The sequence below is a fragment of the Cyprinodon variegatus genome, unplaced genomic scaffold (assembly GCF_000732505.1).
Source record: "Cyprinodon variegatus isolate N-32 unplaced genomic scaffold, C_variegatus-1.0 Scaffold172, whole genome shotgun sequence".
Taxonomy (NCBI): Eukaryota; Metazoa; Chordata; class Actinopteri; order Cyprinodontiformes; family Cyprinodontidae; genus Cyprinodon; species Cyprinodon variegatus.
The window spans coordinates 266,655-278,251 of NW_015150625.1; the positions used below are offsets into that span (position 1 = coordinate 266,655).

Genomic DNA, 11,597 nt, shown 5'->3' on the forward strand with positions numbered 1-11,597 from the left:
ATATCAAAAAAGTACTCCAGAGTGTTGTTCAGCATGGGGGTGAGTAGAAAATGAAGGCTAATCATGTTTTGGGTGTACTATTCCTTTAAGGCCCAGTCCCATTTCTCTCACTTGCACATGTTTTGGGCCCTAGCACTCAGTTTTGCTTTCAAAACAGCATCTCTCTCTTCCTACTTCATTGATACCATCAGTAGTTTCTGTATCGATGCATCATATGTAAGGGCAGCCAGTTTTGCAGTGATGCAGTCCTGTCTGAAACAGGCAATCCATGGTGAAAACAAAAACATTGCAAAAGATCTACTTTCCTGCGGCTGAAATGCTCCAAATCATAGCTCTCTTCATTACTTTCCGCCATCTTTGAATGATGCTTGATTTCCAAGAAAATGACGATACCCGTAATGCACTGCATAGCCCCAGATGTGCAATTCACTTATAGGTGCACGCTCTAAAAACCTATTATAAACTTCATTTAAAAAAAAGTTTATAAGGCTTTATTTTTGAGAGGACTTTCCCTGTGATAGTCTTTTTTTAACTAAATGTAGAAAACATGGAGTAAAAAAGACGAGATCTTAATGTTAGTATGGAAAGGTCCACACTGCGGAGTTGCAAGGTATTTACGTTGGGATACTTTTCTGCTCCAGTGAGGGTCAGTTAAGGACAACCACAACAAGATCAGGGATCAGTACCTCTGTTCTGAGACGAACCGCAGATTAGTGAGCTGAGCTCTCAGCCCAGGCGTTCTCTGAGTGATCTTCACAAGTTATTTACTGTAAATCTACTGCAGGAATTCCCATTGTTCTATTGTGAAACAAATGTCTAAATCCAGCTTTATAAAACATGAGGAAAATAAAAAAGAACTTATTAAATCTATCATGACATAAACATGGTTCAATAAAGCTATCCATATGTAGTTATTTGATCATTATAGACTTTCGCTGAATTTGTTCAAAAAATAAATGTTTAGAAAGTGATTATTACTCCCAAGGGATTTTCTTTGGTGTCAATTTTGTTTTATTATTGTTGAAGCTATGAGCATTTTTTTGTGAATAAAAATATATTTTAAGAAAATGCAATCCAGAAACGAACCTCTGAAAAACTCCTGAATCACAAAAGCAGTAACTTTGCAGGGTTTTTTTTTTCTGGTTATTTTATTTCTATATTTCATATTTTACGATCTGCATTTTTTGTAAATTGTGTTTAAAGATGAAAATCTCAAAAAAATAAATAGATAAATAAAAAAAATTATCAGCAACAATGCATTGGAAAGAAAACTGGGGGTTGACTTATTCATAGCTCTTCATAATCTGAAGATTTTAAGGCAGTTTTAAAATAAAACTCTACTCATTAGAGCTGAATTGATAGAGTTTGACTTACGCAAATCTATTTTTTTTCATGTTATGAGCAATTTGTGTTTGTACTATTGCTATATTATTGTACCTTTTTTGTAATACACCTCTTTGTTGCAATGTATTTGTTGTAAAATTCTCTAAATCAACCACATTTAGACTAGGAGGTAGATATAAAAAGTAAAAACTGATGAAAGCTTGATAATGTCTCGAGTTAATCTAAATAATGTGCATTTTTGGTGTCATCAAGCCTCCATACACGCTGGCTTTTTAGGAAAACTACCATCACATAAAGATGTGGAGCCACTGGGAATTTCACTGGAACTGGGTGCTTTGATCAGATGAGATCAAGGAGAGAACCCAGAGGGTATGCTATGGTAGCATACGGTGACCAGACGTCCCCGATTTCCAGAGACAGTTCCTGTTTCGGACAACCCCCAGCTAAAGCTGTCCCCAGAAATGTCCCTGATTTTACCATTTTATCAATGAAGGGGAAAAAGTTGTGTGTACACTGTGCGGAAGAAAGAGCGGTTGTGAAGTTAGGAAGCTGAGGCAGAAGCATTTCTTGCAAGAAAAAGGTTCAAATTTATTTAATGTCCTCAGACTGAGAGATAGAGCTCTGACTGAGGCATTTCAGTACACACACTAGCAATACACACACACTCCCTTGGAACTATCCCACCCCTACATAAAGAACTTTCTCACACAAGAACATTGGGAGGAAAAACAACTTGAGTCATCAAGACCGTCCGCTGTTAGATGGATCTCCTCAAAACAACAGTCCTCCCGTTCATGCCATGAATGGAGCTGTGTAGCTCATTCATATCACTCATGACCTTCGTTTGGAGCCTGTGAGGCTAAGAACAGACATACCTCAACATTTTTTACTCCACAGGGTGAACATGTTGGGTGCAGAAGAGCTTGCTAACGCAAAATAAGGAACAGAGCATTCCATTTTTAAAATACGAGGACAGAATTTTGTTGTCACAACCGTTGATGGGAGCTGATGGGAACCTGCCCTGTGTTGTGGTGAGAGTGTTAATCTATTCATTTCATGTGGGTTGGGCTGATCCGTGTCATATTTGTTTGATTAAAGAGAAAAATAGGGCTTTTGATGTGTTTTGTTATACTAAAGATGAGGACCCGGAAAGTAAGATAGACCATTGGCTGCAGCGGGCATGAGCAAATAGACTCAGGCAAAATGAAACAGAATGATTAAAAACTCCTGGTAAGGCGCTAATCTGGTACGATGGTTTTCTAGAGATCAACAAAGGTGGTTCGTCTGAAGATGTTTTAGAACTGATTGGTGACCTTTAGTATTTTTGTCCCCGATACCGATACCCGATACCTGACTGTGCAGTATTGGCCGATACCATCCGTTTGAAATTGATGCATACTACTTGAATAATTGCCATCATGGCTTCGTCAAGATGCTGCTACCTTTGAGAAGCAGGAAAAAGACTAATACAAAGTGAATCCAGTAGAACTTTTTATTGCCTACCTGGAATGGGTGAAAATAGTTCAATATACTTTTGGCTCTGAAAATGGTATCAGTGCCCTATTTGTTGGTACTCGCCGATACCGATACCACCATTTTAGTGCTGGATCGGGGCCCCGCCCAATACTGTACAACACTAGTTTATGTTTTGCTGATTTATGAACATAGACGTCAGGTCCGCTTTTCTCCAACTCAGTTTGGACATATGAAAGTTCCTTAAGAAGAAAACAAGATGCAGCAACAGGAAAACTGAAGGAGACAAGATCTGCATGATCTGAGAATGATGGAGGAAGAGATAACTACCTGTTTAATGTGACTACATAAATAAAGGATAGCATTGCAAAGCATCTTCATTTTTCTATATGGCTGTAACCCAGAGTGAAGTCCTCCTAAACTGCTAAAATATTTTAGTGGATGATCAGTCCTGGCAAACGAACTGTTTTTAAACTCCCCACAGACTGGACCGTACAGAGTCCCGGCTAAAATCTTAATGCACATCAGGCTCTGATTTAATTAACATCCATCTGTAAGAGGATGTTCCTCGGAGAGCATGGGTCATCGTATTAATCCTCAGGCTCTATCAACAGGTGGAGCCAACCTGTTTTTTCAGTATCCATATTAATCTGAAGTGCCTTTAAGCTGAAACCATCCAGCATACAGGGACATAAACAAACACTATTACATCTGATTTTTTTTATTATTAACCCAGATATTGTTTTTTGTTTCATGTCATAACTGATGAGATAAAAACAATAAAAATTAACAATTAACTACTGCCTCAATGGTCTTTAAATCCCACATCAAAGAGGCTTCTAGAATTTCCTTCTTTAATCTGAGGAATATTGCAAAAATTTAAAATATCCTGTCCAGGGGTGATGCTGAGAAACTAGTCCATGCATTTGTTACTTCAAGGCTGGACTATTGTAATTTTTTACCATCAGGAAGTCCACAAACTGTACTGTAGTTAAAAGCCTTCAGCTGATCCAAAATGCTGCAGCCAGAGTTCTAATGAAAATTAAAAAGAGAGATCATATCTCTCCTATCCTGGCTTCTCTTCATTAGCTTCCTGTTAAATCCAGAATAGAATTTAAAATCCTCCTTCTCACATATAAAACCTTAAATAGCCAAGCTCCATCTTATATCAGAGATCTGATTGTTTCTTGTGTTCCTAATAAAGAACTTCGATCTCAATCTGCAGGTTTAATAGTTGTTCCTAGAATTTCTAAAAGTAGAATGGGAGATTTTAGGTCAAATCTTTACTTTTCAGTTTCAAAATAAAATTTTATGGTTTCAACTTCTTTTTTTTCATTTCAGAATATTTTTTCAGTTTCAAATTACTTTTTTTTGTTTTACAGTTAATAAAAAAAGAGTTTTATAAAAAAAAAAATGAGGTTACCAAATTAGCTTCATGTCTTTGCACCAGGCTAGCTAACAACTTTTGAGTAACTGCAGCACTGAGAAAGTTGCCTACTGTAAGGTTAATTTATTAAGAAACAATTTGAAACAAACTCTAGTAACTATTGCTAACGACTGCTCTGGATCTTAAAGTTGGTACTAGCAGAAAATGCTTTATTCAACTGTACTACAAGTATACATATGTTATACTAATATAGAGGCAGTTAACTTGACATTTACTTTTTATAAACTATATTTCATAAACCTAAAAACAGTATGGTAGGGTAAACTTATACTGAAAAACATAAAAGTATAACTCTAAGACCAAGTACATTAATACTAAGACTTAAATGTCTACTGAAATACTCTTGCTTGTTGTACTTTAACTTATTCATATTTCTGCCACGAAGTATTGAGACTCAAAATATCTTAATCTAAGAATACAATTAGAAAAGCATAGTTCTACTATATATACGTTAATAAACTAAAATGTGCCTTTATGTAAACTTGAAAATATCCTTGTTTAGTCAAGAGAATAATTCAATTAGAATACTTTCAAGTACACTACCTTAAGTGTACTTAACTAAATGAACTTCAAATATACTACTTACTAGGCTTTCTAAAATACACAAACTTATAAATGATGAGGATTTTACAATCTTGTGAATCATCATCAAGTTTTAAAGTTTAAAATCTCTAAAATTTCTGGAAGAAAAACAATAATTTTATGTTTTTCTTCCACCTTTGGATGAAAATCCTGGTTATTTTTGCTATGTTTCTTTTTTAATAATTCACTAACCTCAAATTGAACTACATACATTCAACTAAGCCGTGTTTGATATTCTATAATCATTATTTTTTTTATTAATGAGATTTAACACTCCATGTTTAATACCCACACTGTTGTAACTCAGCTCCAAGATTAACCTTAATCCTTTGGTACTATAATGGTTATTAAAACACATCTAATCCTACTACAGGCTAAGCAGACAGCAGTTAATGCTTTTTGTGATGTAAGTATATTTACAAGAGGTTTGTTTGTCATTTTCCACCTATTATATTATAATAGGCCAGGATTCGGTAGATTAATGCAACATTAAAGCGTCCTCCGTATCTATTGGCTCCCAGGATAAAGGTGCTTTAAAAGCCTTTAATGCAAAATTAAAATGTTCAGATGCTAAAAACTTAATTAAAAAAAAGCAAATATTCGATTTAACGCAGTGGGAGGATTATTTTTCTTTTTCTTTTTTATTTTGAGGAAAACAAATGCTTCAAAAATTACAGAAAATTAAATGAACAGATCATAGGGGAGCCATGTCTCCAGTGATGCACAAGTATTATTTTACTAATTTTGTTTTTTTCCACAGGGCAAGTATGATGCAGGATTTTGTTGTTTTTTTATTCCTGTTTTTCTTTTAAGAGTAGCATGTTTTTTTCTAAAGCTACAACTTTCTAATGTGCTGGAGCACCTGATAATGGGTGGCATACCCCCTAGAGGGAGCCCAGTGTGAATACATGGAACCATAGTAAAAATAAATATCTGTCACACATTAAAGTAAACAATAGAAATTTAAATAATTACCCTTTCAAAGTGGCAGTTTACTTAGCATCTATTTAAGGAGCTGTACCGTGTTAGTACGGCTCCTTAAACAGGTGGGAAATATAGATGGCCGCCAGTTGTATGGCGTTACGGCAGGTGGACTAATGAAAATGTAGGGAAAGTGAACTATGTTGCTTTTTTTTATTAAAGTAACTGTTATTTGCTATACGTTTTTCATTTATAGACCTAGAATTGGAATGAAAAATACATTTTAAAAATCAAAATCTAAGAAAACAGCAACTGTTACTCTTAAAACCCTTTTTTTTTATATAAAGTGTAAAAGTTTCAATTCCGCATTGCATTTTGGGTTTTTTTTTATCTCCATTTACACAACATGTTTTTGCAACAATAATGAAACAAAATTCACTCCATAGCACCTAGACATGTTAAGCTTCCCTAACTCAAATGGGATAATCGGTCTGCTTTGACAAAATGGAATTCAAGAGAAAATACATATCAAGAATGCTTAGACACATCATGCAAAGGTTTTGCTGAGGTGCTGCTAAAAAAAATGTATTTCCATCATGTAGTGAACACAGAGTCCAACAAAACAGGACAAAAATCTACAGGCAAAGAACCTCATACTCGATGCCAAACATTATAGAGGTTGTTTAAAGCCGTGGGCTTCTTCTAAACACCTTGGGGATCTTGTCAGAGAACATTTTGCCCTCAACTAGTAAAATGAAAATAGCTCCTTAATGGCTCTTTCAGCAGGATAATTACCTGTAACAAATGGCCAAACCAACAGAGAAAGGTTTCACCTGACACTAAATAGACCTTCTTCCTTGGTAATTTCAGTCCTGAGAGCTAAATCCTGTGGAAAACCTGCTTGCTAAACTAGGGCTCATACCTCTAGAAAGAATTAGTGAGATTATGCCAAAAGGAACAGTCAAATTTGTTTTGTTTTTTATGCTCCAAAGCTCTAAAATGTTTTTAAGCAGAATAAATAGCATGTTCAGAGTATGAGCAGTATGAACATGGGACCCACTAATTCTGTAACACCACCTTCTGAGCCTGCAAATGAAGAGAATATTAGAGTGAAACTGTTCCTTTAGTACGAAGGGAAGATTTAATCTTAACTTCAATCCATGAGATGAGATATGGAGCCATTAGTCAATCCGCTTACCTTCACTGGCTATGGTTCCACAGCAGGTTACAGTCTGATTAATAATAGTTTGCAGAGCGTGCACACTGTCAACTGGCTGCAGGCCAGCTCAGACAAACTAGACATTTAGACACCTATATCTGTTTCACATTAAAGGTATAAAAAAATAAAAGCTATTGCTAAGGGATTTACACTTCATTTGTGAAAATGACTCAGTTACGCATTACTGCTAACACACGGAGGTGGTCCATGTAGAACCGCGTTTGTTCCAGTTACTGTCTGTTCTGCAATAGATGCATACAACGACGATGGCTGAAAAGCAGGATTTTTGGTCCAGCTACAAAAAGTGACGGCAAAGAAGGCGATCTCGTCCAAATAAGATTACCCGTTTCAGGGCTGAGGGAGTTAATCGATACTGATGGTGGTGAACAACAGCTGTGTTGGCTTCAGGGACTGGAATTACAATCTGGCCCATATAATCACTGTCAGTTCAGATTCCAGCGCTGAGAAAGGAATTACCCTTGTGTGGAAAATTTCAGGACACACAACCAAAGCTTGTGCATTTCTGTTAAATATTAGGTCATCTGGGTATTCAATATGAATGCAAACATACTTCAATTTTAACCAGCAGTTCTAAAAAAAAAATCATTTTAAAAGCTTTTCACAAAATATAATTGTGAAAAAGTTCCGTCTCACCTTTGTTCTTGCTGGAGGTTTCTTCCTGTTAAAAGGAAGTTTTTCCTCTCCACTGTCGCTACAAGCATGCTTAGTGTGAGGGCTGCATTCGAGTCAATAAGTCGATGCAATAAACTGGTTATCCTTAGATTTGAATCACTTTGACTGTATGATCTGGTGAACAATAAAGTGCCTTGACATGACATGTGTTATGTATTGGCGCTATAGAAATAAACTGAATTGAATTTAACTTTGCATCCTTGAGAATATGGAGTGAATTTTGTTTCATTATTTTCTTAAGCAAAGAACATAAAATGGAAATTTGAAAAAAACTGCAATCCAGGAAAAGAAGGGTAGGAAAGTACTTTTTGTATTTATTTATTGTGTCTCTTGATTTTCTTTTTTTTTATTATTATTATTGAAACTTTATTATTCTTTTTTAATGTTTTTTTTAGTTTCAAATTGCATGTTTTCCCTTTTCTCTTTTTCCGACCCAGTTTATCAAACTGTATTCTTTTCGAATTGCATTTCACACATTACATTCTATTTACTTCAATGCCGATACTTAAACCCTCCAACCAACCAATGAAAATATTGTTGCTAACATCCATGCAGACCACTAGAAACGCGTCTTTGTTAGCTCCTCGTTTAAGAGGATATCCGCACCCAGAAGGGAAGAGAATGTGATCTTGAAAACACAGTTTGAGAAGAATGCAAAACTCAATCTGAAAAAGGAAGTTGTTAAAAAAATAAAATAAAAAACTTTTTAAATATTTAATTTTGAAAATAAACATGAAAAAAATAGAAAAAAATAAGTTGATTAGAAAAAAAACAATTCAGAACCTTTTTTTGATCAAGAATTCTTTAGAAGTTTAATTTCTTAATTGAATATTTTTTAATAAAACTTTTCTTTGCTTGCAGGCTGCATAGTGGGTAGCACTGCATGCTTGCAGCAGGAAGGTTCTGGGTTCGATTCCCGACTCATTGTCTTTCTGCATGGAGTTTGCATGTTCTCCCTAAGCATGCATGGGTTCTCTCCGCGTACTCCGGCTTCCTCCCACAGTCCAAAACCACGACTGTTAGATAAATTGGTTTCTCTAAATTCCCCTTAGGTGTGAGTGTGTGTGTGAATGGTTGTTTGTCCTGTTTGTCTCTGTGTTGCCCTGTGATGGACTGGTGACCTGTCCAGGGTGTACGCCGCCTCTCGCCCATAGACCGCTGGAGATAGGCACCAGCACCCCCCCTTGGAATAAGCGTGACAAAGCTTTATTCTGTGAATTTCTGATAACTTCGGTCTAATTAGGCAAATTGAAAATGATCTGGTCAAGAAGGCTATTTATTGAAATAATCGTCAACTAATTTAATAATCGCTTAATTGTTAACTGGAGTATAGAGCAGTAATTATACTAAAATTATAAAAAGTTATATACAAATTTTGGTTTTAAGATAAAAATAATGTTTGCATCTGTCAATCTATCCAGAACTCCTCAAGTGGAAAAATTTTAGTTTCACCTGCTTTAATTCCATAAAAAATGTTAATCAATTAATTGGAAAAATAATCAACAGATTAATCGCTTTGCAAAATTGTTAGTTGCAGCCCTAATCAACACAACAATAATAAATATAGTAAGAATTTGTCTTCTAGTACAGGGGTCTTCAATGTTTTCCAGGCCAAGGACCCCCAAACTGATGGCGAAATGGAGCGGGGACCCCCTAATTAAATATATTCTATGAAATTGTGTTATATCAAACTGGTCCTATAGTAACCCTATTATATATGGAATAATGTAATGAAAGTAATTTCACCCTGGAATTCTTAAAGTATTTCTGATTCCTGGTTGATGGGTCAGGTGTTGTGAATGAAACGGTGCCCAGTTTGATAGAGCTCCTGTGTGTCGCTGAATGTTTGCATTGATGACTGAAAGACATCTTCTGCCTCCATTTATCTGTTTACTACAGTCTGTTGAATTCATGTTAATGTGGATTTAAAGACATTTCAATTAGTATAAAAAAAAAATGCAGGGGGGAACATAAAAAAAATCTAGTCAACCAGAATTTTTGCGACCCCCATGCAGTACCTCCGTGGACCCCTAGGGGTCGTGTACCCCCTTTTTGAAGACCTCCGTTCTAGAACTTCAAAAGTAGAATAGGAACCTTACCAGGACACCCACCTCTCTGTCTCGTTCTACTTCCAGACCCGCCTCCAGCAGATTGGCTTCAAACTCTTGTCTGATCAGTTGCATCTCATGATCAGCGGCCTCCATCGCCCCGCTCCCTCTCGCCATTCCCAGCTCCATGAACACCTCCCCGACGCTTGCGTCCTCCCTCCGAAGGCCACCTCCTCCTCCAGCCAAGGCCTCAGAACTCGACGGCGGAGGGAAATTGCCGTTCGATACTATGGATAGCTCGTCCTGTGACACCGAGGCGGTGGTGGGAGATCGTAGGGAGCCATGTCGCCGGTGATGAAAAACCAGAACATAGTCCACTTTCCGCTGCCCGTCGCTGAAGTATAGGCCTTCGCCGCTGGCTTGGGGGCTTGAAGGAGGTCCTACATCCTGTGAAAATAATCATCAGGGCGTCAATGAAACCTGTAACAACACTAACCTATAATAATAATAAAAGAATTTCAGAATATGGTCCAATATGGTCCAAAATAGGAAAACAAACCTTTATGCTTCAGGGGAGTTATGTAATAACTGAACAAACTTAAACATTTGATGCTGTGTCAGCACAGGCAGACACAAGTGGCTTTTGGCAGCTCCTCAAAAACAATAAAGTGAGAACCTTCAGCAGCAGAGTGGGCAGTTAGCTCACCTTTGGCTCTTTTAGTCTTTATTTAGACAGGGGGAAGTATAGCGGGAGACTAAACATGGAAGCAGCAAGAGGTAAAGCTTTACAAACACCATCCTGATGTAAGGATTTTAACTCAGTACTACAGAAGGACTAAAGTGTAGAGTATCTATGCTGGTTTGATTGATTACAGAAAGAAAAGGTGGGAAAACTGCAATTGACAAACATGACAAAGTATACAAGAAGCAGTTTAGTCATCCAACCCCTCTAAATAAAAAAACATTCATTGTTATTAATTAAGCCACCAAAGTTATTAAATCAACTTGTTTTTAAAGGTGTGGCTGCTTTCTTTAAAACATTTCTTTCCTCCTGTGGTGGGTTTGGGATTATCAAGCTTTCTGTTTTCATTTGACATTAAAATATAAATGGATGATACAGATGTTTTTTCTATGTGTGGCATCCTGTTAAGACACTATGCACAACCATTATCTTCCTTGCACTGATAACTGGCTTAGTTTCCTTATTTTGTAAAAGTCTATATTACTTTGGCTGAATTAACCTTCAGAATGGTTAAAGCTGCTCATCCTTTTAGCTACATAACATTTACAATAGATGATCATGTGCATAGCAATGAACACCTACTTCAAAACACTGATGTAGCTTTAGGTGTTTGCAGAAATACAGTAAATGGAAGGCAGCAACTGTGACTCTGATTTGTGAAACTAAAGAGTTATTTCCGTCACTGATCTCTGTTTAAGGTGTTTGGTGACCCTTAGGTTTTCAGATTAGCCTTAACAAGGCTTAAAACTGTAACTTTCCAAATGGTATTTCATCCTGGCACACAATAATAACTCATCTTCTAAAGAACATTCCCACAAGCCCCAAGAAATTGCTTTTAAAATATAATGACTTTTTCAAACAATGGCTGAAATACATAACCTTGTGTCATCTGTGTGCAATGATGAATAAAAAACACAACTCAGCATGCCAAATGCTTAAAGTGATAAATAATTTGAAAAATATTAACTCAGCTCTGCATGCCAAATGCTTAATGATCAACGATTTGAAAAGTATTAACTCAACTCAGCATGCCAAATGCTTAAAATGATCGACAACTTGATAAATATTAACTCAGCTTGACTTGCCAAACGTCTAAATTGATTGTACCTTGAAAAATATTAACTCAAC

At 36.4% G+C, this 11,597-nt stretch overlaps 1 protein-coding gene across 4 annotated transcripts in view; it reads right to left on the reverse strand.

The window, feature by feature from the left end:
- LOC107087059 (anoctamin-2-like) overlaps window positions 1-11,597 on the reverse strand; it is a 109,046-nt gene that overhangs the window by 91,128 nt on the left and 6,321 nt on the right. For all 4 annotated transcript variants that reach the window (XM_015378411.1, XM_015378409.1, XM_015378410.1 and 1 more), the window contains exon 2: window positions 9,791-10,174. In XM_015378411.1, the coding sequence (XP_015233897.1) occupies window positions 9,791-10,174 (384 nt within the window). The remainder of the gene's footprint in view (window positions 1-9,790; window positions 10,175-11,597) is intronic.